The 25,334-nt window shown below is 36.1% G+C and overlaps 2 protein-coding genes across 3 annotated transcripts; one reads left to right on the top strand and one right to left on the bottom strand.

Annotated features, from left to right (window-relative positions):
• Positions 1 to 3,535: 3,535 nt before the first annotated feature.
• LOC113310794 (ribosome biogenesis protein BMS1 homolog) lies at positions 3,536 to 9,550 on the top strand. 2 transcript variants are annotated; one of them, XM_026559579.1, is made up of 11 exons: positions 3,536 to 3,830; positions 3,919 to 4,006; positions 4,103 to 4,221; positions 5,012 to 5,196; positions 5,452 to 5,662; positions 6,101 to 6,454; positions 6,930 to 7,163; positions 7,591 to 7,812; positions 8,075 to 8,335; positions 8,438 to 8,545; positions 9,259 to 9,550. In XM_026559579.1, the coding sequence occupies exons 1-11, from the start codon at positions 3,624 to 3,626 to the stop codon at positions 9,289 to 9,291; spliced, it is 2,022 nt and encodes a 673-aa protein (XP_026415364.1). In that variant the 5' UTR covers positions 3,536 to 3,623; the 3' UTR covers positions 9,292 to 9,550. The 2 variants fall into 2 exon arrangements, with proteins under 2 accessions (XP_026415364.1, XP_026415365.1); XM_026559580.1 differs by having other exon boundaries at positions 8,075 to 8,305.
• A 2,247-nt stretch (positions 9,551 to 11,797) lies between these two features.
• LOC113313700 (meiosis-specific protein ASY1-like) lies at positions 11,798 to 17,088 on the bottom strand. Its single transcript, XM_026562497.1, has 19 exons — positions 17,016 to 17,088; positions 16,837 to 16,890; positions 16,307 to 16,403; positions 16,116 to 16,184; positions 15,922 to 16,014; positions 15,631 to 15,757; positions 15,433 to 15,502; positions 15,299 to 15,340; positions 14,768 to 14,896; positions 14,546 to 14,662; positions 14,391 to 14,403; positions 14,216 to 14,292; positions 14,008 to 14,112; positions 13,717 to 13,867; positions 13,582 to 13,628; positions 13,325 to 13,495; positions 13,079 to 13,222; positions 12,537 to 12,887; positions 11,798 to 12,440 (listed from the first exon to the last, which is right to left on the bottom strand). Exons 1-19 carry the CDS (start codon positions 17,016 to 17,018, stop codon positions 11,922 to 11,924), a joined length of 2,379 nt encoding a protein of 792 aa, XP_026418282.1. The 5' UTR covers positions 17,019 to 17,088; the 3' UTR covers positions 11,798 to 11,921.
• Positions 17,089 to 25,334: the final 8,246 nt, after the last annotated feature.

The raw sequence follows: 25,334 nt of genomic DNA on the forward strand, positions 1-25,334 counted from the left end.
TCAAGGTTGGTTGTCATATTTTAGTATCAAAAATCATAAGTTGCTTGATTAGATAACTAGAGCCAACTTCGTTAGGTTAGACTAGGATGTCTAGAAATGTTGAGACATATAAGTATTACTCTGAATACCTAAATATTCCGAAGACGTATATCGACATCAACAATTACATCATCCTTCCACTTGAGGTTAGTAATACATAACTTGACTTGTTTACATATCTATATCGTAGGCTTTCAAGTTGTTTCTGATTCAAAACATAATATGCAAAGTTATATATAGGAAACTCTAGTATAATAGACTTGATCATCATATTGTGAACAAAGTGTCAAAGAACAATATATATCAATAGTGATATGCGACTACTAAAATTACGAAGTATAATGCTTATCTTTTGAACTTCATAATTGCGACATCGACTTAATCTTTGTAACTTGTTACTAGATTGTATAGTGAACATAGGTTTGATTTCATACCCTAAAAAATTATGTTCAATTACATGAGTTTAAAGAAGTAGATGTACAAACTTTTTTCACAATCGAAAGGATTGATGGTTCAATTTTCATTGAAGATCTTAAGGTTGGATCGATCCTAACCTATATAGGGAATCAAGGTTGAACCAATCCTAGATTATGTTGGGAGTCAAGGTAGAACCGACCCCTACCTATATTAGGAGTCAAGGTAGAACCGATCCTAACTTGTGTTTAGGAGTCATGGTAGAACATGTCCCAATAAGCAAAACCGATTTCTTCAAGTCACGTACACGTTAGGGTTTGTGTGATTTGGAAATTGGTTATGAAACTTCAAGATGTCGACATAATGTGTAATTTGACATCTTAGAACTTTTCTTGCATTGAGAGTCTTTCTTAAGTCAGAAGTATGAAACAATCGTGTGCCAAATAATTTCAATAAGTAAATTACTTTCATTGATATATTTCTGCTGGCTTGGAATAGTTAGATTTATGGAACTAGTTGCACTAACTAAATTAATATACAAACTTGACTTTCAAGTTTGATTTTCTTAGTATGAAAGATTCACTTTTTTACGCTTAGGATTACAAAAAGAGTGGCGACCAAAATTGTGTAAAAAGTTTGCGTTGTAAATTAAAGTGAAATTTAGTTCTAAAAATAAATTTTGATCGAATTGTCATTTGAGTTCTAGAACCTATAAGTTTGAGTTCCAGAACCAAGTGCCTAAATCCTCATGGGCAAATTTCGAACTTGTTGTGTTATAAAACTTACAAGTTTGAGTTCCGGAACCAAGTGCATATAAACTCACAGGAATTTTTGAACCTGGTTATGTTTGGGAACCTACATATTTGAGTTCCCGAACCAAGTTTCAAATCACTCGATTTATTTATTGAACCTGGTTATGGAATATGACAAGCGAGAGCTTGATTTCAAAACTTCACGTAGCTTAGATAATTTTGCTTATCTATGACATGTTTATATTTTGCTTGTCATGATCAATACTAAAGTCTTTTATTAGATAGATAAAAAAGGAAAGAGTTCATAATGAAAATCAGTCTTTACTACTAACCGTTGTTGATGAAGTTCTTAAATGATATATCCATGCAATATTTAATGTTCAATTTTCAAGGGTTTCTTGAGTATGAATTCGTTGACTATACTACCTAAAGTTATTTTAGTCTGAATTTGACTTTACTAGACAACAAATCAAAATATTTTCGGCATCTAAATTACACAACATACCTGATATACCAACATTTGTGGGTTTATCTGAGCAATGGTTTAACCCGAGCAATGCTTTAACACTCTCTTTAAGTAGGCTAGGTCTAGTTTATATTTTTTTCGTTAATTTAGACTTTATGCTTTGGTATATGTCTTCAGACTTTATTCTCCATGACTTGAGAAAGGATTTTTTCTCTATAACTCTAACTTTCTATAAAGGACATTTCCTTTCTAAAATGTTAAGATTTGTAAACAAAAACTTTACTAAGGTTCTCATCAGGCGGAGCATCGTAATAAAAGGTGCCTTTCGACTTGACTTACCACGTTGTACTGATTTTCATTCATTAAGATGTTGTACTATTTTTCATCCATTAAGATTTTTTTCACTGGGTTTTCCTTGTCAAGGTTTTCACGAGGTAACATATGTTTATCCAATGTTATTCTTGGGTATTTAGATCTTAATGAATTTTTCCGAGAAAACAGCCGTTAAAACGGTCACGCCCATGTAGCGTGCACGTGAGGGTCACTAACACACATGTCTAAATAACACCGATAAATAGTAAAAAACGGCGTTATTTATACCCGTTATATCCGTTTTCACGTATGTGATAACCGTTTTTCTAAAATCAATTTTTACGTTTTTTCGTCTAAATAACATTTTAACATAAGTTTTTTAGACTGCTTTTTCCGTTTTCACACCCGTTATATCCGTCTTTTAGAGAAAAAGAATATAAAAATATTATTTTAACCAATTTGTTATTTATAAAATAAAATATTAAGAATTACAATTAAAAAAATTAAAATAAAGGAATAAACAAATAAAAAAAAAACGTAGTAACAACGTTATTTAGACCTGATATAACCGTTCTCACGCATGTTAAAACCGTTGCATAGGAAATTCAAATTATAATTTATTTATTTTTTTCTATTTAACCGTTATCACGCCCGTTATTTCAGAAAAACGTCAAATAAACGCGTTTTTTTCCTAAACAACGCGTTTTTTGTCTGAAACGTGCTCACAGCCGTCAAAAAACGTTATAACGGTCACGCCCTATGTTCGTGACCCGACCTGTGACCCGTTTTTCAAACCTTGCTTTCAAGTAGAATGACGGATCTATATCTACTCACATATGAAGTTGTTTGCATAGTTTGGAAAGAGCGCAGTGCGAGAGTATTCACGGGAAAAAAAGCTGTCTGATGACCCTATCTTGGAAGTAAAATCTTTGACTATACACTTTGGGCTTCAACTTCAGATTTGTTTCAATTCCATAAGCGATGTCTTATATACTTAAGATGTAGTTGTTCCCTAATCTATTTTCTCTAATCTTTTTTTATTGAACCATGTAATTGATAACAAAACTAGGAGGAAATTACATGAGGGTATCTTGTACCCATGGAGTCGATGAGTACAATTTGATTAATGAAATTTGGGATTGTATATATGAACTAAATCTTTTTCGTCCAAAAGAAAAAACTTATATACCTTCTCTAATCATACAATGAATGTCTATTTTTCTTCTATGTATATGAATTAAATCTTTTTCGTCCAAAAGAAAAAAAAAACTTTTTTAAGTATTACTTTCTTGATCCTTTCGGACATGATAATAGTCATCATTGGAAGTATCACAAACATGTATTATACAATCTAATGAGAACTTTTTTCTTTAATTTTCCTCTGCTTTGTGTCTTCTTCTCCTCTTTGGCTCTTTCTCTATTTACAAGACTGTTTACTTTTTACTTTTACCAGGCTGTTTATATTTGCTCTTTTCTGAACAGACCCGAATACTTACTTTTACTCTTATCTAAGCCCAATAACACAGTATATCCGAGTGGTCCTTACTTTTACTCCAAAAACCTCTGTAACCACCGCCCGCCGCTACTTCTGTAACCCCAAGAAGGCGAATTAGTTCTTCTCGTGAAATCCAGAGTTCAAAATGAATTCTTCTTCTTTCCCTTCGATTAGTAATCAATACGAAGGCAGAATGGTTCAGCAATGGCCTAACAACTTTACGATTTATGACGGCAGTAACAGGCGTTACCCAGGATCACTAGCAACCATTGATTCTGAGGAAGAACAGGAGCACAGTAGGCTTGATCCTGAATCAGTTCCATACGTTATTGTAGTTCAAGGACCTCCAAATGTATTATTTCCCTTACTTATCTTCTTAATCTAAAATTAAAATTAGGTTTAGTTTATAAATTGATCTTATATTTTCAATAATTTTCTAGGTTGGGAAATCTTTGTTGATCAAATCTCTAGTGAAAATATTCACCAAGCAGGATCTAGACATTCGAGGCCCTATTACTGTGGTAGCAGGTACTGATTGTTGTTTGCATTATGTTGTGGTCTTGGTTAATCTAAACCCTAAATTTGCCCATGGGATGATTTTTTTTTTTTGGTTGTTTTTGCTAGGTAAGTGTAGGCGGATACAGTTTGTGGAGTGCCCAAATGATGTTAATGGCATGATAGATGCTGCCAAATATGCTGATTCGGTGGTATTCTGTATTGATGCAAGTTATGGATTTGAAATGGTAAGTCAATTAGTATTTTTTTGTTGACAAGAATGACTCTTCTAATTCCTGCGTTGATTTACAGATATTGGTTCATACTAGCTAGATACATGTTTTATCAGTTCTGCAAATTATCATTTGTGAATAAGCTTTCAAGTTTCAAGTGTTTACCATCATGAACTTTCCTTATATGGGCCTTGGCTTTTCTAAGTTTTCTTTGATTTAGTGGAAGCTTACCAAGTTTAAGATGCCTTTGTTTCTCACTTGTATAACAACGATACTGAGTATGAGTGTTGGTACTGCTTCTTCGGCATGCCCAGAGGAAAAAACTAGCAAGTGTCCTCTTCTTTTAGCATTTCATGCTTTATAGAACTAAGTTGCAGAAATGTTAAAGTTTATGTTTCTGTGTTTGGAAGTACCGGTATTCATACGTATCCGTACAGGGTAATTCTTTTTAACATCAAATTGTTGTCCGCTCGTCGCTGCACAGTTTCTGACATATTATGAAAAATGATGTTTCTCTCGTAATTTCCTCTTCTTTTGTGGAGCATCATGCAGTCTATAACTCTTGGTGGCATGATACAACTTCACCATGTCGATAGAGGAAACAAGGCGATTCTGTGATCTTATTTGTATGCCTGCTGTGTGATGGCTAAAACAAGTCACAAACTCACCTTCTCTTTTCATCTTCAAAATAAAATCTTGCAGATTGAATATTTTTAGTTTCTTATTGTCGTCAAATATGATCATTTTTAAATTTGGTGGTTTCTGAGGACTTTCTTTCTTCCTGCAAAATGCCTTCGTTGTTCAGGAAACATTTGAGTTCTTTAACCTTCTACAAGTTCACGGCTTTCCAAACGTTGTTGGGGTTTTCTCACATCTTGATAAGATCAAAGTTGCACTAACTGAAACCAAGCATCGCCTCAGTCTTCAGTTCTGGAACGAAATCTATGACAGAGCAGCACTGTACTACTTGTCGCGTCCCGATAACGGAAGGTAAGTTTTCTTTCACATCAATACGGTGGTCCTATAATTCATGTACTTAATGTATAACACTTTTGTATATTGTTCCTTAATTCTTAATTTAGTGGAGTAATTTTTAATTTTGGTATATTCAACACTTTGAGCCTACCCCAGCTTGTCTGTGCCTAAAGGCTTAGTTGTTGTATTAGGAAGAAAAAAAATCTGCAAGTTTCGATTAAGGATTGCTGCTTCTCCATTGTTGTTTCTTATTCAGTTTATAATTAACAGGTATGTAGATGATCAGATTCAGGAACTAGCGGAATTCATATCAGTTATGGAATTCAATCCTTTGTCCTGGAGAACTGCACATCCTTATGTGCTAGTCGATCATTTTGAAGATGTTACTTCTCCAGAAAGGGTGCACATTGACAAGAAATGCGATAGAAACATAGTTATGTACGGTTATCTTCGGGGCAGTAATATGAAGAGAGGAACCAAGGTACTTCGTCTTGCTAGGTTGTTGGGGTTCTCTGTCATAAGATGGCATCTTTTGTTAGTGCGCGGCCAACCTGCTCTGCTTCCATTACTCTTCAGAATTATAGACTCTCTAGGAACATATTCTAGATTGGCCACCTTGTGAAATACCATGTTGTATTGTGTTTGATTTGGTAATCAATTTTCTTAGTAAGAGCATATTAAAGAATGAGAATTTTTATGAGGCCTCATATAAAAGAATGAGACTTAGAAAGATGTTAATTATGAGTGGTGGCAGACCTATACTTGTTATTTTGAGTAGCAGAAGCAGTATATTATGCTTTATTCATTGGCGGCCCATTATTCTGTACCCCGGGCCTGTTATTTTCACTCTTTCTAGTGCAATTGTTACTTGCGGTTTGTTCCACCAAAGTAAGTACTCATTTAAGGTGTATGATTTCAGGTGCATATTGCCGGTGTTGGTGATTTCCATTTATATGGTATTACAAGCTTAGTGGATCCCTGCTCTTTACCTACTGCAGCCAAAAGGAAGGGAGTGAGTCACAAAGAAAGACTCTTTTATGCACCAATGTCTGGTCTTGGGGATCTTCTCTATGACAAGGATGTGGAATACATGAATAAACTTAACAATCTTGATGGGGTAACGCGATTGGAGATCGAGGATTTCAGAAAAGGAACTTATTTAAAGTTCGAGGTTCGCGATGTTCCTTTTGAGATGACTAAAAATATTGATTCCTATTGCCCTATTCTTGTTGGAGGTATCAGTCTTAAAGAGGAGAATGTTGGATATATGCAGGTATCACACTAACTTTAGATTTTATTGTTATTTCATTATTTGGCAATTGTAAATCCACTTCATAGCACTCTTCCGCCTTTTAGGATGTGTGCTAATGAGCATATTCAGAGCTTTCTAATTTAGGAAGCATTGCTGAGATGCTCCTCAATTTTCTGCCTTTGTATAAATTAAATACCCTTGATGGGTGTATTTAGCCTTAGTGAAACACTGAAACTTGACTAGGACATTCTTAACGTGTGAAAATGTCAACTCAATATCTTCTTCGAAGGTTGAATCGTCTTAATAATATATGTTGTATGTGAACCAAATACTAGAACCTAAAACTCAAGTAACTATGGGTATTTGTGAAGGATTTTGAAAATGAGGGATAATTCTTTGGTTCCCTCTTTATTTTTATTTTTTTTATAATGCTGTAATCTTAAAGAGGAGATTGTATGTGTCGACTTTTTATTATAAATTTTTATTGTTGTTCTAGGCGAGGATTAAGCGACATAGCTGGCATAGGAAATCATCGAAGACAAGAGACCCTATCATTGTTTCAGTTGGTTGGAGACGTTACCAGATCAGACCCATTTATGCCCAAGAAGTTGGTTGGAGACGTTTGCATCGAATCCATTGCATTCCCGATCACGAAGATTGTCTTGCAATGTTTTGGGGTCCTCTCGCACCTCCCGATACCGGGATTGTTGCTGTATATAAAGGCAATAAGGTCTGATGAATTTTACTTGAACTTTTTTGACTTATCACTATGGTATTTCAGTACTTGATTAGTTACGATTGCAACATAAGAGGGGTATTCCATTTTATGAGATGAAAACTGAGTACCTGGACAAAACTGAGGAAAAAGCTGAGATCTATTACTCCCTGAGACCTGTCTTGTTCAGAGGGCACCTTACGTTTTTATGGACATATTACTGCGCCTACGTGTCTAATAAATACTCACATTTCATGTTCGTCATCTGCTGTTTCTCGGTTAATGTAGCAAAGTAATTCATATATTTCCTCTGAAGAAGTGGCCATCCCTTAATTTTCTAAATGTAAGGATGTGAGATGGAGATGCTACACCACTGTTGTTGATGTGCTCGTTTGTTTGAGTTCTGTGTTGTTTGCTGATTGACTTGTATTTCATTCCCCAGGCTGTATTTCGGATTTCAGCTACGGGTGTCATACTTGACTTTACCCAGGCTGCAGAGATTGTTGCAAAGATAGCGAAGAAACGCAAACAAGTTAGGACTCCTCTTAAGATCTTCGAGGAAACTGCTCTGACCAAAGACATGTTTACATTGGATCTTGAAATTGATTGGTTAGAAGGTGCAGCAGTTCAGACTGCAAGAGGTGCTCAGGGAAACGTTAAAAAGGTTTTGTTGCCTTGCCTTTAAAAAAAACTAACTTCACCGTGTTGTATTTTCTCTTTCGTGCTTTCACTCATGTTCTCTATGGAGTATCTGGATTCTACAAAAACAGGATTTTCTTTGATCGTACTTATAGGAAGTCGAAATGTTGGATCATTTCAATGTGGTCCACGGCTGCCCTGTGTGTTTCCAGACCTTCATTAGTAGTTCTATTTTATCGGGATTTTTTATTTTCTATTTTAATTGTATCATTATTGTTATTGGGCAGGCTGCTCAAGAAAAGCTTGTTATTAAACTTATTAGGAAGGGAGATCAACCCAAAGAAGGAATTGCTAGTTGCTCATTGCAGCACGAAATTTCTTTGAGCGATAAAGTTTTCATGCGCGTGTGGGATCAAGTAGGTGAACTGAAGGACTCAAGGGACTGTATTGAACAGGGCATGGAAACAGTAGGTGAACTGAAGGACTCAAGGGACTGTATTGGACAGGGCATGGAAACAGTAGGTGAATTGAATGATTCTCTTGACAAGGTTATCTCCTAATCTGGATTCAATCATGGTTTAATTTTTTGAACTGCAAGCTTGAATATTTTTTTTCCCGAGTCTAAACTTGTATTTGTTCCAAAACCCAAGGATGATCCTGCAAGGAGGCAGTCGACGATTGAACACCGACGTAGTGTGGTGTTTAGCGAGTCGAGGGTTAGATTCGGAAGAGTTCCGTTGATCTGTGAAGAGTGCCGGGTAAGTACACATTGTCTGATCCAACGCCTTTTATAATTCACCTCAATCTGGTTTGTTTAACTTTCTTTTAGTATCTGATATGTGAACAGTGTTTCTTATTTCTTAAGTGTTTACCATGTTTCAAGGATAGTGTATATTTTCGTATTCCTTGTTTCATCTCGTCACCCCTAGGGACCATGTGCAGGCGAAAGCTGTTCATTGCAGCTTGTTGAATATTGGCCCCTAACCTAAAAATTTCGCCACATTGTCTGTAACACTTTTTTCTTTCCCCTATCTGTTTAATTACACTTAAAGGTTAGTAGAATTAGAAGTTTTAGAACGAGGGGATTTTGTTGTTTAGGTTGATCATAGTGATGAAAGAATCCTTGCCCCCATGTTTCATCTTATATGGTTTTCATTGTGACCTCTCAGATGCCATGTGCAATGTTAGAAATTGTTCCTGTTTCCTTTCCTTTTTTTTGTTTTTTCGAATGAATTGTACTATTCCCATGTATTACTGCTGGCTCATGTTAGAATGTTGTAGTTTATTATGTGTCTTAGAGAGCATTGTTCGATCTATTCCCATGTATTACTGCTGGCTCATGCTATTAGTGAACAAAAATTTTATCGGGATTTAAGGCTTAGTTTATTAAGTAGAATTTTGAAAAAGCATCTGTGTGCTGTGAGAAAATAATAGTTGAGCCTCTGGTAATTTATTCTATGTGGTAATGCAGGTGGGTTTGAAAAGTAACCAAATTGTGCTGTAGCAATAATGTAAAAATACAGATAAATCTTCCAAAACTCATATAGTGGTTTGGAAATAATTTTGACAACTCTCTGTTCTTTACTGCTGTTTTGGGTGATTCTGGCGTTCACCTTGATGGTGTGATTCTAAGCTAACCTTCCTTTACAAAGCACGGTGAATTTCTGTGTCGTCACTTAAATTACATAACTGAGTTATAATCAGATGTATTTTTGTTGAATCTGATTCATTTTTTAATCTAAATTTCCGATTTGTTACTTTAATCCTTTCTCTGATCATGGAAGGAAACGAGGCATCATCAAGTACAGGTTATGATGAACTTGCCAAGATGTCCAACCTGATAGTGTGGAATATGAAGTTGCTCTATAAACACAAACAAAAAAGACAAACCAGAGCTCAAGGATTTTGTGCCAATTTTTCATTACATGAACAGAAATAACGGTAACCAGAGACCAAGTGAACAAGCACTAGATTGCTTTATTAACCACTGCCACAGAATTGCTAACCTTGCTGTTTAACACGCTTGCACTCCTTTCTTGCCAATACCTCCACATTGCAGTTGTAGCTGTCAAGATGGAATACCTTCAGCAACATCCACTGGCATGGAAAAAAAAAACAACTGCAGCTTCGCCAGAAATGCAGCCCATATAAAAATGGAGAAAGAAATGTGAAACGAATTCAGACTCCACACAGAATACACAATCAACTGGAACATTGATGCCTCTCCTTCGTAACGTGTCTGTATTTGGCAACTTTCCATGAGCAATATACCATAGCAGAAAAACGCGAGCAGCTAGGTCTTCAGGGAACTCCTAAATCACAAACATCTCAAACAGAAAACAGGAGAAAAGAACTATTAACCAAATTCAGAAACAAAATTGACATAATGCTATTAGTGAACAAAAACCAAAAACAGTTCAATTGACAAGGCAGAAGATAGAATACTGCCCGTAAATACTAGATGACGCACATGGAACCTAAAACAGTGGTGACTGGTTAAGAATGGCCAGCTTCAGAAAACATTCCAGGGAAATATAAAAATCACCATGCCCGGTCAACAACATGGAGTCATCAACCACTGCCCAATTCAATTTGGACGAAGGCAAATTTCTTTTGAAATGAATATGATTCAACTGTAAACTGTTCAAGAAAATTTAAATCCTAAATTACACACCTAAGAACAGTAATCGTCCATGTCCTCTTCCCTCTTTCTGCTGACAGAATATAACCAAGTCGTTGCACAACTGAATAATCCGAAAGTGGGATGGAAATTGCAACCATTAACTAGGTGTATCCTGGATTAATATTTTAGTATAATCGTGTTTGACCAAAACGAAGATGTGGCAATGAAACGTAGAACCTGGGTTGGTTTTTGAGACCCCGACGAAGCGTACCCATGCCTTAATGCAGTTTCTGCTCAAGCTGATAACACTTGCGCTCAAGTGCAGCCAAGCCTCCCAACTATCATCTTGCCCCGTGAAAAGAGCATGCGAACCCTGAACAAACAGGACCAGATCAGTATACATCCTTTTTTTCTTGCTCCATAATCAATGTACAAATAAAACAAAGTGGTATTATGTAGCAGTGCCATTGAGTACCCTTGTAAATCACCTCTAGCTGCATAAAGGCCAGATGGTTGGAATCTGCTTCGATGCAAAAATGAATTAGACTAATAAGGAGAAAGGAGTTAGACTCAATGCGCACATAATATACAGAAAAGTGAAAGTGCACAAGTCAGTTTATGGGCTCATGAACTGATAAACCACATGTCATAAAGTATAAACTAACTGAAGAGAAAGAACGATACCTCGTAAAGACCCCCTCTGACTGGCACACCAACTCTTTCTTCATCAGCTGCATCCAAATCTGCTGAATCAACTCAGGAATAACATGCTTGTTGCTGCACATTCAGCTTAGTTTGAGCACCAACGTATTGCCCTCTTGGTCCTTGACTGCATTTTGCTAACTCCTTCCACCAACAAGGCAGAAATTCTTCCTCCAAATTATCTAGAGTTTAAAAAACTCAGCACACTGTTCCATGACATTATAAGAGGTCCATGTTTAACTTTCAGTGTTCCGTGTTACTTCAACTATTTTACTACCTAACCTTTTCCTAAACACAAATATCCTAATTCTTCTGGAGTATCAATAGCCTCTCCCAAAATTGATCCATAAATAACAATAGCCATTGAATCTGATGTGAGCTACTGAATACTGGGAGACCTGTATTAATATGCTGCACTTGTACAATGGTGTCACCTGCTGTAACCTCTTTATAAGCCTGTGCTATATGCATCCGGTCAAATATTGGGTTACATGCCATCCTTAAATTGGTGCATCAGAAGATGTCTACATCCTAAGAACAACGTTTTTGTGTATCCAAAAACTTTGATGTGTTCTACATTTATAGTGTACAGAAATCATATGCTAGCAGTACTTTTAGGCTTCTACTCAAAGAAAGGTTTGATCTTGCTCACACCAAAAGCACTAATTGAAATCCAAGAGTTTTATTGGTAGAAGATTCAAATTGAAACATCAAAGTAAAGCTTACATAGATTTTCAGTACATCAAGGTTCAAGGAAGAAGACCAGGTACAAAATCAGTACAAAACCAATAATTCCAAGAAGAGAAGAGCTAGAATATTGGAATAGAAGGATAACCATCATAGTCAAAATATTCAAATTGAACACTTTCCTGTGTCATTTGAGCAACTGTAACCATTCCACCTGAATCTTTATCTTCAACTATAGCATTTTGCATCGCATCTAGAACCTTATTAGTGTAGTGTGCACCTGGTAATCCAACTTGATTTAGCCCTTCCTGATGTCCTGCTAAAACTCTAGACGCTGTTTCACCACCGGTTCCAATTCCCATGAAACTAACACCCATATTATCCAACTCTTCTTCGGTGAATTCTGGGATTCTGCTGGATTCAATGATTTCTGCAAACTCATTTTTGATGCACAAGAATAGAGATAATCTTCTCTGAGGTCCCTCTCCTATGAAGCCTCCGAAAAACATTTCTGCATAAGCCTCGTGAATACTAGGAGCATCCGGGCGTAAGGTCTCATCCACATAGTTAGCGTCCACATCCATTGTTTCACTTGCAATTCCAGCACAAATCTCAGGTGTCAAAATCTCATCATTCTCTACCTGAGAAAACAACAATTGATTAGAAAACCAAACAATGTATAATATATACTGTATTATAGAAGAAGAAAAAAAGAAAAAAGAGAGTTTTCTTTTTACCCTAATCTTTAGATCGTCAACAATCATTTTATACCAGTAAGTAAGACCTGCACAAGAAATAAGTATTTGGTTCGGATATTTTCCAACAACAAATATCTTTCTGCTGTTCAGCCGCACATAAGGAACCCAGCCATACTTCCAATATCCACACATCCTTCTTCTCTTGATTCTCCTTCTCTTACAAGAAACTCTTGGACAAACAAAGTAGAAGCCCAATTTTTTTCCTGTAACTTTCCCATCTGTAACCATGATAATTCTCTCAGGATTGATAAATGCAAATCCTGTTGTCCCATGACCAATTTCTGATACTTTATTACATAACTTCATGTTTTGATGAATATGCTCTTCCACCTGCAACCACCATTACAACAGAATTAGTATAGAGATGAAACTGATAATGCAATAGGAATTAATATAGATGGTTTTAATAAGTAACCCAATTGTCCAGTAAAAACCTTAACAAGTTAAAAACCAGAGAATTCGAAAATTGGACAATTATAAGCTAAACAGTGAAGATTATTATATCAGGATGGAATATATACTGTGCTAGTTTTACTGGTGTGCTTTTCCTGACTCAGACGGCTACAGGAGGTTTTATCATGCTCAACATACTTGGTGAATCCCCTCCCATCCACACCATTGCGCTTATTGCTCCAGGGTATAGCATTCTCCCTAGATGCTGCAGTCTACATATAAAAACATAGGGCACATAAATTTCTAAAGGTGTTTGTACTGGAAGAGCTATAATATACAATCAGAACATGAAAGAAGCTCTGAAAGAGTTAAACCTCATTTCTGCGAAGGCGTGTGTTGTTTCCAAGTTGTTCTTGAATTCTAGACAATCCATTCAGATGAGGATCAACTGATATTTCTAGAGTTCTTGTAAGATCAGAACCAACACAGCAGAGACCACCACAAGCACAGGTTGATATGTTTTGAGGTTCGAATATTTCCATTAACTGTTCAATTCAAGAAAACAAGTTATGAAATGTTTAAGCAAACCACAGAATAAAGAACAAAGCAAAATCCCCAAAGCATTTGTGACCTCAATCAGCTTCTTGACAGTAAATTCAGACCGAATGACACGATTACCTGAGAAAAAATACAGACGACTATTTAACAATTACAAGCTTAATTTAGAGAATAGAGTAATCCTGGTTCAAGAAGTTTATTATGTTACCAAGTTCTGGATTGCTCTCGGCTTCCACATATCCATCACAAGTCATCTTATTTAGCAGTTTACGCACCAATGCCTGATCTGCCTCTCCTTCCAACTTACTTTGAAGTTCAGATATCGTAACATAAGCCAATGGAAGGACATGATACAGAGCCTGCATTACATCCATAGTTTTAAACCCAAGACTTTGAAGTTGAGATATTGCCTCTCCTTCCAACTTACTTTGAAGTTGATGGATAAACTACTAGGTTATTGTGAGGAGTACCTCTGATTTAGATAGAAATCACAGCTCACCTTCATGTATATGTAATCTTCATTGTTCCCTCGCTGAACTTTCTCACCATCTTGCTTTACTTGTACACCCATCTCTTCCTTCATGACAATTTCCTCATTACACTTCTGAGGCAGTTTGGCATGTAACCACATTAGCTTTAGACAATGATAATACAATGCCCATGAAAATTAGAATTTGGAGGCAAATAAGAGCTGAAAGAGAATTAACCTTCAGCTTGCTGATGGAGTAAGAATCCTTTCCCGTTCTTGATAGAATATTTTTCTTTACAAGTTTATCCATGATTTCTGGGGAAATAAAAAGAATAAATCTTTTGAAATCGAAAGATGCCTGCTTTCTGCCAATGCTTCAAATGTACATATAAATTGAAGTTATTTGCTCTCACCTTCAGTCAAAGCCTGCAAAATGAGAACAAATTGACACTTTTAAATTAGTCTTTTACACCGAAATCACTATTGAATCAGACAGAGAATTAACATTCCCTAATCACTGGAATAATCCCACTTAGAATTTGACAAATAAGTTACGCTATAAGTGTACCTCACTATCTGAATTTGAAGGATCAGTTGCTGGCGTTGAATCAACACCCAAGCTGATTTCCTCATCATCTTCCATGTCATTGTTTTCATCTTGACATGGATCCAAAATGCTTTTGACCTGTGCAGTCCTAAACTTGATTACAAATAAACTTCAAAGATAAAAAAGAAAAGGAAATCTACACCTCAGATTTCACTCATTCATAATTCGCTGTTACCAATTTACCTTGAGAGCTAGTACGAAATGTTTGCCGTTAACATTTCCGATTTCCATTTTGAGAGGGTTCTTCAACCATGGACAATTAACTTCTTGTTCTGAGCAGCCTCTGAAGAATGGAGGCTCATAGTCTATAGGCTGCAGGTTTTCCAAAAGATAACTCGAATCATTTAATAAAAGAATACACTGACAGTACAAATACTTCTGTTCATGCATCCAAGAGCCCTGAGGACAGACTCAATATATGAAGACAATACATCTAAGAATCTAGGATAGATAATCAAGGGGAATTCAGTTTCACAAGGCATCTGTAAAATCTTAGCTACAGCAGAATACATATGATCTAGCCCATCTTTACTCCACCACAATCGTGCAGTAGTTTGCAGATATTAGGCCATAAATTGTGTAATTTTACACTGATTACTGATAGGACTCTATAATGGTGCAAATACGGACCAGAAGCAATATGTAAACAAAACCAGGTAAAATACAAACAAAAGATATCAATAGAAGATGTAAACAAGGCCAAAAAAAACTCACAGTGACATCCTCATGATAAAGAAGCTTCATTAAAATCGTACGCTGAAACACAGAAAAAAAAAGAACTTATACACTGCAACTTATTCAATCACCTTAGAAAACTTCCATATGAAGATCTAAGTGAATTTGTGTACCTCTTCTGGCATACAGTCCAGTGTTTGCATCCATTGAACCAGAGTTCGGATCATTTTACAAGCAGAACTCCTGCCAAAACCAAGTAAAAAGTGTTAAAAGACAGTCAGGAAGTCGGTGAAGTAATTCACTGGATTTCAAATTATAAAGATCAATAAACAAAACCGAAATCTAACAACCTCAAATTGTCACTATTATACCTCATTTGGTTTGGCTTAATGTCTTTATTTCCAGTAGACTTGAATGTTGCTCCTTGTTTTTTATTCCCAGCACGACTTATGTTCATCACCACCTCTTCACTCCCAGAATTCGAATAGCTAAATGAAACTGCACAACACAATCCATTCATGTATGAGTACAAACTTGATTTAACAATCTCCATCCAGAATCCAAAGTTACTTTCAGAGTACTCAAAGTAAAATCCAACTCCAACACTTATCAATGACTAACTCTAGCTTATCAAATGCAAGAAGAAGTGAGATTTAACATACAAGCATATTCTTCTATCGAAGGTCCTTCAATAGCTTCAGAGATGCAGAACAGAAGTGTCTTAAGGTATTTCTTCTGTAATGCATCATAAACACCTGAAAGACCAGAAAAAGGCAATCAAATTTTAGGTAATCTTGCTTGCAATTAAGGTATTTGTACAAATTTTTTGTGTGTGTTCCAAGTGAGATCGTACTACCTTTTTCCATCCAGTCAATAAGTCTTCTGGATTCAGCATCTATAGGCATGAGGATTTTGATCTTCATGCCTATATTACAAATCACAGTAACTAAGTTCATCACATACATGTAAAAGATAATTCAAATAGAAGCAAAATACTAAAAATTGTTCGCAAACAGGAAGTAGATCTGACAGGAAGCTTTAGTTTACCTAAAGCAGGAACTGATTTATCATTAAAGTAATTTTCGGGGAAAAGCCCTCTGACGTAGCTGATCTTGGATATCGCAATATGAAGCAGATTTCTCGTCTGTTGGCGATTCAAATTAAAATTAATATCCAACAAAAATGATTAGGGTCTTGTCAATCTAAAATATCCCATGAACAAGGAATTTGAGTAGAAAATCGATAAAAAAATCGAACATCTTAGAATCAACGAAGCAATTCTTCATAGATTTCTATTTCAATTTCACAGAAACGAAAAAGAGGTAAAAACCTAACTAGATCTGATAATTAAAATTCGAATGATAATATGTGAAACATCGTAGGAATAAACACCATAATCACTTCACCGATTCTAGATCTTCAAGCTTGTTATAAAATAAAACTTAAGAATATCAAAAATGGAACATATAATCATGTTTTCATAACCGTTTCAGGTAAGAAAACTTCATTTCTGAGAAATTAGTTCAAAGATTTAAGAAATTAGTACAGAGAAACGAAGATAAATCGCAAAATATTACCAGTCGGAGAGACTTCTGTTCTGTAATTTCTGGTTCGTTGAGTTTCCGTACGACCTAAATCAAAAATTAGATCAGAAACCGAATTAGTAGACCGAAGAAGAAGAAGAAGAATTGAACGAAGAAGAAGAATTGAAGGAGGAAGAAGAAAAAACACAGAAGTAAAGTTTCTAGGGTTTCACCATTTTTGCTCAGAGAGGAAAAGATTGAAACTCAAAATTTGAATTTCAAATTTGAAATCAAGAGCAAAAAATGGCGGGATAAAGCTGAGAGAAAGTGGTACTTCCCTGCTATTTATAGACGAAAGGACGATGAAATGAAAGTTCCGGAGTTAGTCGGTTGAAAATGCACATGGCGCTCATTCGGGCAAAGATTGGGATCGGGGAGTTTGCCAGCTCAGCGAATCTAGCTTCCTTTCGAAGGATCCAGAAGAAGATTTACTTGCCGCCTAGACGGGAAGGAAAACCAATGGCAATGGGGCAATGCGGCAAGTGAAATAGTCAACAGTCAACTAATGGCACTCAAACCGAATACCCAAAACCGGAAGCCTTTTTGTCCGGAGACAGGTTGTCCAGAGATTATCTAAGTATAAAAGAATGGTTAGAAATTTTTACGGCGAATCGTCTTCCTGAAAGCAACTTTCACTAATGGCACTCAAACAACACTGTAGAATAAATATATCAGATCGGTAATTGACAAATCAACTTGCACTAATGACACTCAAACAACGCTGCAGAATAAATGTATCAGATCGGTAATTTGTCAAATTAGCTAGGTTCAATATAAAATTGGGTTTGGTACAAAGCCCTCAACACACTTTAGGACTCTACCGGATATGCTAAAAACATTAACATTGTGATCAAGTTATGACATTTGACAAGCCATTGGCAGATTGAAAACAGGAACTTTCAAGTTTTTTCTCTTAGTGTTTTTTCACTTTTGCAAAAAACAGCTTTTACCTCCATCATCGGTAGCATAATACTGGTGATCAAGTTAGTGGGGGAGTTATACAGCTAGTTTGTTTTTTCTAGACTTATCTGAGTCGACTGATATCACCCGACTCATCTGAATCTGATTCAATATGTTTGTTTTTTGAGTCAGATCTGATTCATGTGACTGAAAAATACGTGAGTCAGTGGCTTGGTTTTATGAGTTAGGGACATTTTATTCTCTGGTTCAAATGAGTCAGAATCAGGGGTTAGATCTAAGTCAAATCTAACTCAAAATCAAAAACAAACAATATAATTCGGGCCGAGTCCGATTCAGACGCCGAGTCATCAAAAAACAAACACACTCATAATGTAACATATTGGTATAAATAAACTTTAGGTGAAAAATGCTGCAATTAGAGTGTAATTGTTTTATCAAAATTTTACAAAAAGTAGCTTTTGCGTCCACAATTGACGGCATAATACTGTTGTCATTATACCATAAACTGCATCATAATATGTCAGCATCTCCTTATTCTACTGCTATTAGCTTTTGGAAATCTCTTTAGAAATTGGAAGTTTCTAACAGGATCAAATCTTTTATTTGAGCTATGACAGTTTATACAAGACATACATGTGAACTGCATTTTTCTGTAATAGCCATGTTGAATCCACAAAGCTTATGTCTTTTGAATTCCCTTATATAAGGTTAATTTGGATGTTACCTCCACTGACATGATTACACATCGACTCAATAGCTTGAAAATCCATTTGTACATCTGTATAATAAATGGATTGCAGGAAATGTCAATGAACATGTTATAGCGGCTGCGACAAAGTGCTGGTTTATCTGGAAGGAAAATGCATGTGAATCTTTCAAGATAAATCCAGTATTAGTATGCAAACCTCCTTGGCAGTCCAAAGACATCACATTTTTTCCTGTTGGAACCTATTGAAATACAGACAAACAATATTGAGCATGTTGCAGGACTGAATAGAATGTTAGATAGGAATCAGGGATGGAAAACACCTCTGCTAAACTACTCTAAACTCAATTTTGATGCTTCTTGGGTATATTCTAATACAAACACATGTTATGGACTAATTCTCAGTACTGACACAGATACGACTATCAAAGTTAGAGCTGAGACCTTCTACGTCTCTAACCTAGAAGAGGCAGAAGCTCTGACTCTGCTTGAAGCAGCATAACAGGCTAGAGATATGGAGTTTTCAAGCTTTTGGATTGACGGAGACTTCCAAATGGTAATAAACTATGCTCAGGGAAGGGAAACTTAGTGAAATTGAGACATTAAACTATAATCTCTGAAGGCATAAAAATACTAATGAACCATGACAATTTTTTGGAGATTATTTCACTCACATAAAAGGTAACAAGTTGCATACATACCAGCAAAGGAGGCTAGAAAACAAAGATTTATTAAATAACGGTGAAATTCAATACCTTTCTTGTATTCTAGGCAGTTCCGCCGGGTTAAGGGAAACCACCAGTCCTGTTGGGGGATACTTGTATTCTAAGAAGTTTTTCCGGGATAAGAGCAACCAACAGTCAGATAACCGTCGTATAATTTGTTTCCTTATGGTATAATATGGTTTACTTAAAAAAATAAAATAATAAATATTGGCGTTATTAAAATGATGTGTCAATCAATGAAAAGAAACTATTACCCAAATCATCAAAAGTACCAGTTGGTTCCTTAGGATTAGTAATCGATCGGAAATCACTAATTCTACCAGAAATTACACCACAATACCACAACACATAATGCTTAATCTATAGTCCATGAAGCATGTTTCACTTATATCTCTAGCATATCGGGCTAGAGACATGGAGTTTTCAAGCTTTTGGATTGAGGGAGACTGCCAAATGGTAATAAACTATGCTCAAAGAAGGGAAACTTAGTCAAATTGAGACATCAAACTATAATCTCTGAAGGCATAGAAATACTAACGAACCATGATAATTTTTTAGAGATTACTTTCACTCACAAAAAAGGTAACAAGTTGCCAAATACCAGCAAAGAAGGTTAGAAAACAAAGATTTATTAAACAATGGTGAAATTCGATACCTTTTTTTAGAGCACTGCTCGGTCGAACTCGCATGCGTTGCTATCTCAATCATGTTTGTCAATTTTAGTGATCAAAACTATAAGTCTTGATTTCTAGCCTATTTATAGATGTCTCGGACTTAGACATAAATTGTGTAGTTGAGCTTAGTTTTCACGGCGTTCATCATTTGAAGACGAAGAACTACTAATGGGAGCTTGTGGAACTTCATCGACAAAAGGTATGTGGAGACTTAAACTCATCTATCACTTGGAAAGTCTATTTCTACTCTACCTCTATATTGAGACATAAGTCGTATCACGATATAGTTTTCTATATACACATTTGAGATTTCGAGCTGAGTTTAACTCGCTTACATATTTCTCGAAATATGTGTTGGCAAGCTTTCGCTTCGACCAAGTTCATCTTATATCTTGTGAAAATTGTCGAGTAGCATCTTACATGGTTTGTATAATACAATCATTTGGTGTTGTCTTGGAATGTTTCATAATGATTATTTCAATAACTTGAAAATCGTTTTGATGAAAAATAGTTTGTGAATAACAACTATATAACATCCTCTAAGAAAGTTTCAATGATTGAAATATGAGTTTAGAACACTTAACCATTATTGGATATGTCATGTTGTGCACTCTTGCACATATGTAATCCATGTCCGGGAACCATATTATGCGCACCCGTTTGCATACCTGTTGGTTTGAGAAATCCGGGAACCTAGGTTTGCGTACCCATTTGCGTACTGGCATACAGGTTCATGTTTGAGAATTTCTGCTGGGATTTGAAGTTTGCGTACCCGTTTGTGTACTGGCGTAACTCAATCTTAGTCCGGGTATTTCAAGTATGCGTACCTGTTTGCATACTTGAAGGTTAAAGTTCTAAAATCGGTTTTAAAGATGGACATAAACATTTATGTAATAAGGAATGCAATCTTTGCAAACCGTGGCTATAATGTTCATGATTGATTCGAGTGAATCAAACCGATTTTGCTTCAATTGTGTTCTTGTATAATTCTATGAGAATATAGCAATTGAACAACTCTTTAACTAGTTTTATTTGAGCCATTTGAACTAGTTATGGTTAAGCTGAATAAGGTTGATATGAGAGTAATCATATGGCTAACCTCGGTTAACTATTTGTGAACCAACATGGTGTACACGTTTAGGTACGGTTACATAAACCTAAATGAGGGTACATTTTACTTGTGTGTAACAAGCTAAGTTCGATCTAACGGTTGAAAGATATTAGCTTGGTTGAATCAGGTTTTTCATCTAACGATGAATATTGAATGCTTTGTTACCAAGGTAACTAGGATTGCAAATCCTGATTTGAAAACTATGTAAAGAAGAACTCTAGCAACTGGGAAACCTAATCCCCACACCTCATGTGTGTTACTAGTTGTATAACTAGAGTCTATTCTCCTTTAACCTTAGGTTTCTATGGAGACCCTGTAGGTTAACGACTTCAAAGACTTCATTGGGATTGTGAAGCCAAACACAACTATTTTATTTGTAGTTGCGTGTTCTGATCTTGCCCGATTCTATCGTATTGAGTACAATTGAAATAATTGACTCGAGATTAATTTCTCCGGTAGGCAAGATAAAAGTAATCACAAACATCTTCGTCTCATCGTTTGTGATTCCACAATATCTTGTTTCGCTAGTCGATTAAGATTATTGTGAAGTGATTGATAATACTAGGTTGTTCTTCGGGAATATAAGTTTGGTTTATCAATTGGTTCCTGTTCACCTTGATTTATCAAAAGACGGAACAAACTCTTGGGTATTTCTGTGGGAGACAGATTTATTCAATCTATAGACTTTTCTGTGTGAGACAGATTTGTTTATCAAATCTTCAATTTTGGGTCGTAATAACTCTTGGTTGTGGGTGAGATCAACTAAGGGAATCAAGTGCATAGTATCCTGTTAGGATCAGAGACGTAAGGAACGCAACTGTACCTTGAATCAATGTGAGATTGATTAGGGTTCAACTACAGTCCAGTACGAAATTAATTAGTAGTAGGCTAGAGTCTGTAGCGGCTTAATACTACGTGATGTTCAATCTGGACTAGGTCCGAGTTTGTTTTTTTTTGCATTTGCGGTTTCCTCGTTAACAAAATTCTGGTGTCTGTGTTATTTCTTTTTCGCATTATATTTTGTTATATAATTGAAATATCACAGGTTGTGTGTTAAGATCAATCAATTAGAATATCCAACCTTTGGTTGTTGATTTACATTGATTGACACTTGAACATTGGTCTTTGGTACCGTTCAAGTAACTCCTCTTATATTCAAACGGGCTCGTAGATTTCTATTTGCTGATTGCGGATTGAATTAAGAGTTAGAGATATTAAGCTCTTTGATATACTTTACTCTAGATTGAGTCTGACTGTCTAGTTGATTCTCTAGAAAGTATATTGGAGTAAGTCCTCTCAGATTGCCAAACAAATTGTTGGGTGTGGTTGTTAGACCCCCGCATTTTCAATTGGTATCAGAGGAACCAAACCCATTAAAGACCTTATAAGTCTGTGTTTGTAGCGATCTGATATGGTCAGAGGTGCTATCTCTATAAACGTACCGCCAGTCTTCGATGGCTCAAATTACTAGTGGTGGAAATTTGCTATGCGTGCCTTTCTTCAAGCGCGTGATTTTCAATCGTGAGTTTATGTAGCTAATGGCTATGATGCTCCCGTTGTGGCAGTAGGGAATGCGACCGTTCCTAAGGATATTGGTGCATATGACGCTGCTGAAATACTTGTTGCAAAGTAAAACTCACGACGGTTTGACTGCCATCATAAATGCCATTACCCCAGATCTTCAGCACCATGTTACTACGTGCACTCGGTCTAAAGATGCTTGGGATATCTTAGAAACCGTATTTTAAGGGAATACCAGTGAAAAGGAAGATAGACTTCAAAACCTTAATTCTGATTGGCAAAACCTTCGTATGGCAGATGAAGATTCATTTGATGAATTTAATCACAAAGTGTTTGAAATTGTTAATGCATCTTTTGCATTGGGTAAGACTATTCATGAAAAGGATATTGTGATGAAAACTCTCAGATCGCTGCCATCTAGATATGATTCTAAGAAGCATGCCATCGTTGAAGAAAATAACCTTGATACTCTTTCCAGAAGTACTCTTGTGGGAAAGATCAAATTACTTTGTCTTGATCAGAATACAGTCAGAACGTTTGCGTTCAATGCTGTGACCATTGCAAGTGAAGCTTCTAACTTGTCATGGGATGATGAGTGTTGTTCTAATCATGTTGATTCTAATAGATTACTGATGACACAAAAGATCAAAGATATGGTAAAGAAAATCAAAAGATCCGAGAGATCATATTCTCTCTCTATTGCTTATGATGATTCAAGTCAAGGAAAAGTATCTCAGTGTCCCAACGTCTTACATATTGCTGAAGTGTGTACGGAAAGTTCAGCCTTCTCGGCAGAAATTCCATGCAACTCAAGTTCCAGTTCGGAATGTGAATCTGAGATTGAGATCCTGGAATTTCTGGATAAGTATGAAGAAATTCACCAGGAAAATATTCAACTGAAGGAGTTGATGAAAATGCAGGGGTCTAACAACCTCACCCAATATTTCGATTAACAATCTGTATGGACTAACTCCAATACACTTTTATGAGAATCAACTAGACAGTTAGACTCAATCAATAGAAAAGTATATCAAAGAGTTCTTATTTCTCTATCTCTTGATTTAAATCTTACTCAAGCAATCTGCGAGTCTCTATTAAATACAAGAGAGATAAACTTGGACGGTACCAAAGACCAATGTCCAAGGATCAATCAATTTCCAATCAACAACCAAAAGTTGGATTTCACTATTGATCGATACAACACACAACCTGTGATATTTCAATTATATAACAAAATATAATGTGGAATAGAAATAACACAGACACCAGAAGTTTTGTTAACGAGGAAACCCCAAATGCAGAAAAACCCTTGGACCTAGTCCAGATTGAACACCACACTGTATTAAGCCGCTACAGAAACTAGCCTACAACAAACTAACTTCGTCTGGACAGTATTTGAATCCTAATAAATAACACACTGATTCAAGGTACAATTGTGCTCCTTACATCTCTGATCCCAGCAAGATACTACGCACTTGATTCCCTTAGCTGATCTCACCCACAACCAAAAGTTGCTACGACCCAAAGTCGAAGACTTTAATAAATAAATCTGTATCACACAGAAAAGTGTACAAAGATAGATAAATCTGTCTCCCACAGATAAACCTAAAAGTTTTGTTCTGTCTTTTGATAAAAATCAAGGTGAACAAAAACCAATTGATAAACCGGACCTATATTCCCGAAGAAAAACCTAGTATTATCAATCACCTCACAATAATCTAAATCGTATGGTAGCGAAACTAGATATTTCCGAATCACAAACGATGAGACGAAGATGTTTGTGATTTGTTTTTATCTTGCCCTATCGGAGATATAATCTCAAGTCAATTATTCCAACTGAACTCGTACGATAGAAAATGGCAAGATCAGATCGCTCAACTACAAGAGAAGTAATTTCGTCTGGCTTCACAATCCTAATGAAGTCTTTCAGTCGTTAATCGACAGGGTTTCGAGAAGAAACCTATGATTAAAGGAGAATCGACTCTAGCAAGCCAACTAGTATCACACAGGAGGTGTGGGTATTAGTTTTGCACAGTTGCTAGACGTCTCCTTATATCTTTTTCAAATCAGGGTTTGCAATCTAGGTTACCTTGGTAACAAAGCATTCAATATTCACCGTTAGATGAAAAACCTGATTTATCTAAGCTAATATCTTTCAACCGTTAGATCGAAACTTAGCTTGTCACACACAAATGAAATGTATTCATTTAGGTTTGAGAAACGTACCTAAACGTGTACATTGGTTGGTTCACAAATGGTTGACCAATGGTTAGCCATATGCGTGCTTTCATATCAACCGTATTCATCTTTCTCATAACTAGTTCAAATGACTCATAAGAACTAGTTCATGAGTTGTTCAATTGCTTAGGTCTTTATACATAGACACAATTAAAACAAAATCGGTTTGACTCATTTGAATCAATTCATGAACAATATACCCACGGTTTGCAAAGATTGCATTCCTTATAATTTATAATTTTAAGTCCATGAACTACCGATTTGAGAAATAATCAGCTTGGGTACGCGTACAGGTATGCGTACCTTAGCTACCGGATTTTGAGTTGGTTTTAGTTTCCAAACTCAGCAGACTTTTTCGGGTGAAAAAGTTCCGCAAGTAGGTGACTGGTTATTGAGTTCGTAAACTTCAAACCCAGCAGAATTTCACGGACGTGAACTTCCGCCCGTACGCATACCCAACCTGTCTTCTTAACCAATACCGCATGCACACATATGCACGCACTTGGTTTCCGGCGCATGGATTTATACACAAATGTGCAAACACACTAAATTCTTACATCCATAGGTGGTTACATATTCTCAACTCTACATTTCAA

The sequence above is a fragment of the Papaver somniferum genome, chromosome 9, assembly GCF_003573695.1.
Source record: "Papaver somniferum cultivar HN1 chromosome 9, ASM357369v1, whole genome shotgun sequence".
Taxonomy (NCBI): domain Eukaryota; kingdom Viridiplantae; phylum Streptophyta; class Magnoliopsida; order Ranunculales; family Papaveraceae; genus Papaver; species Papaver somniferum.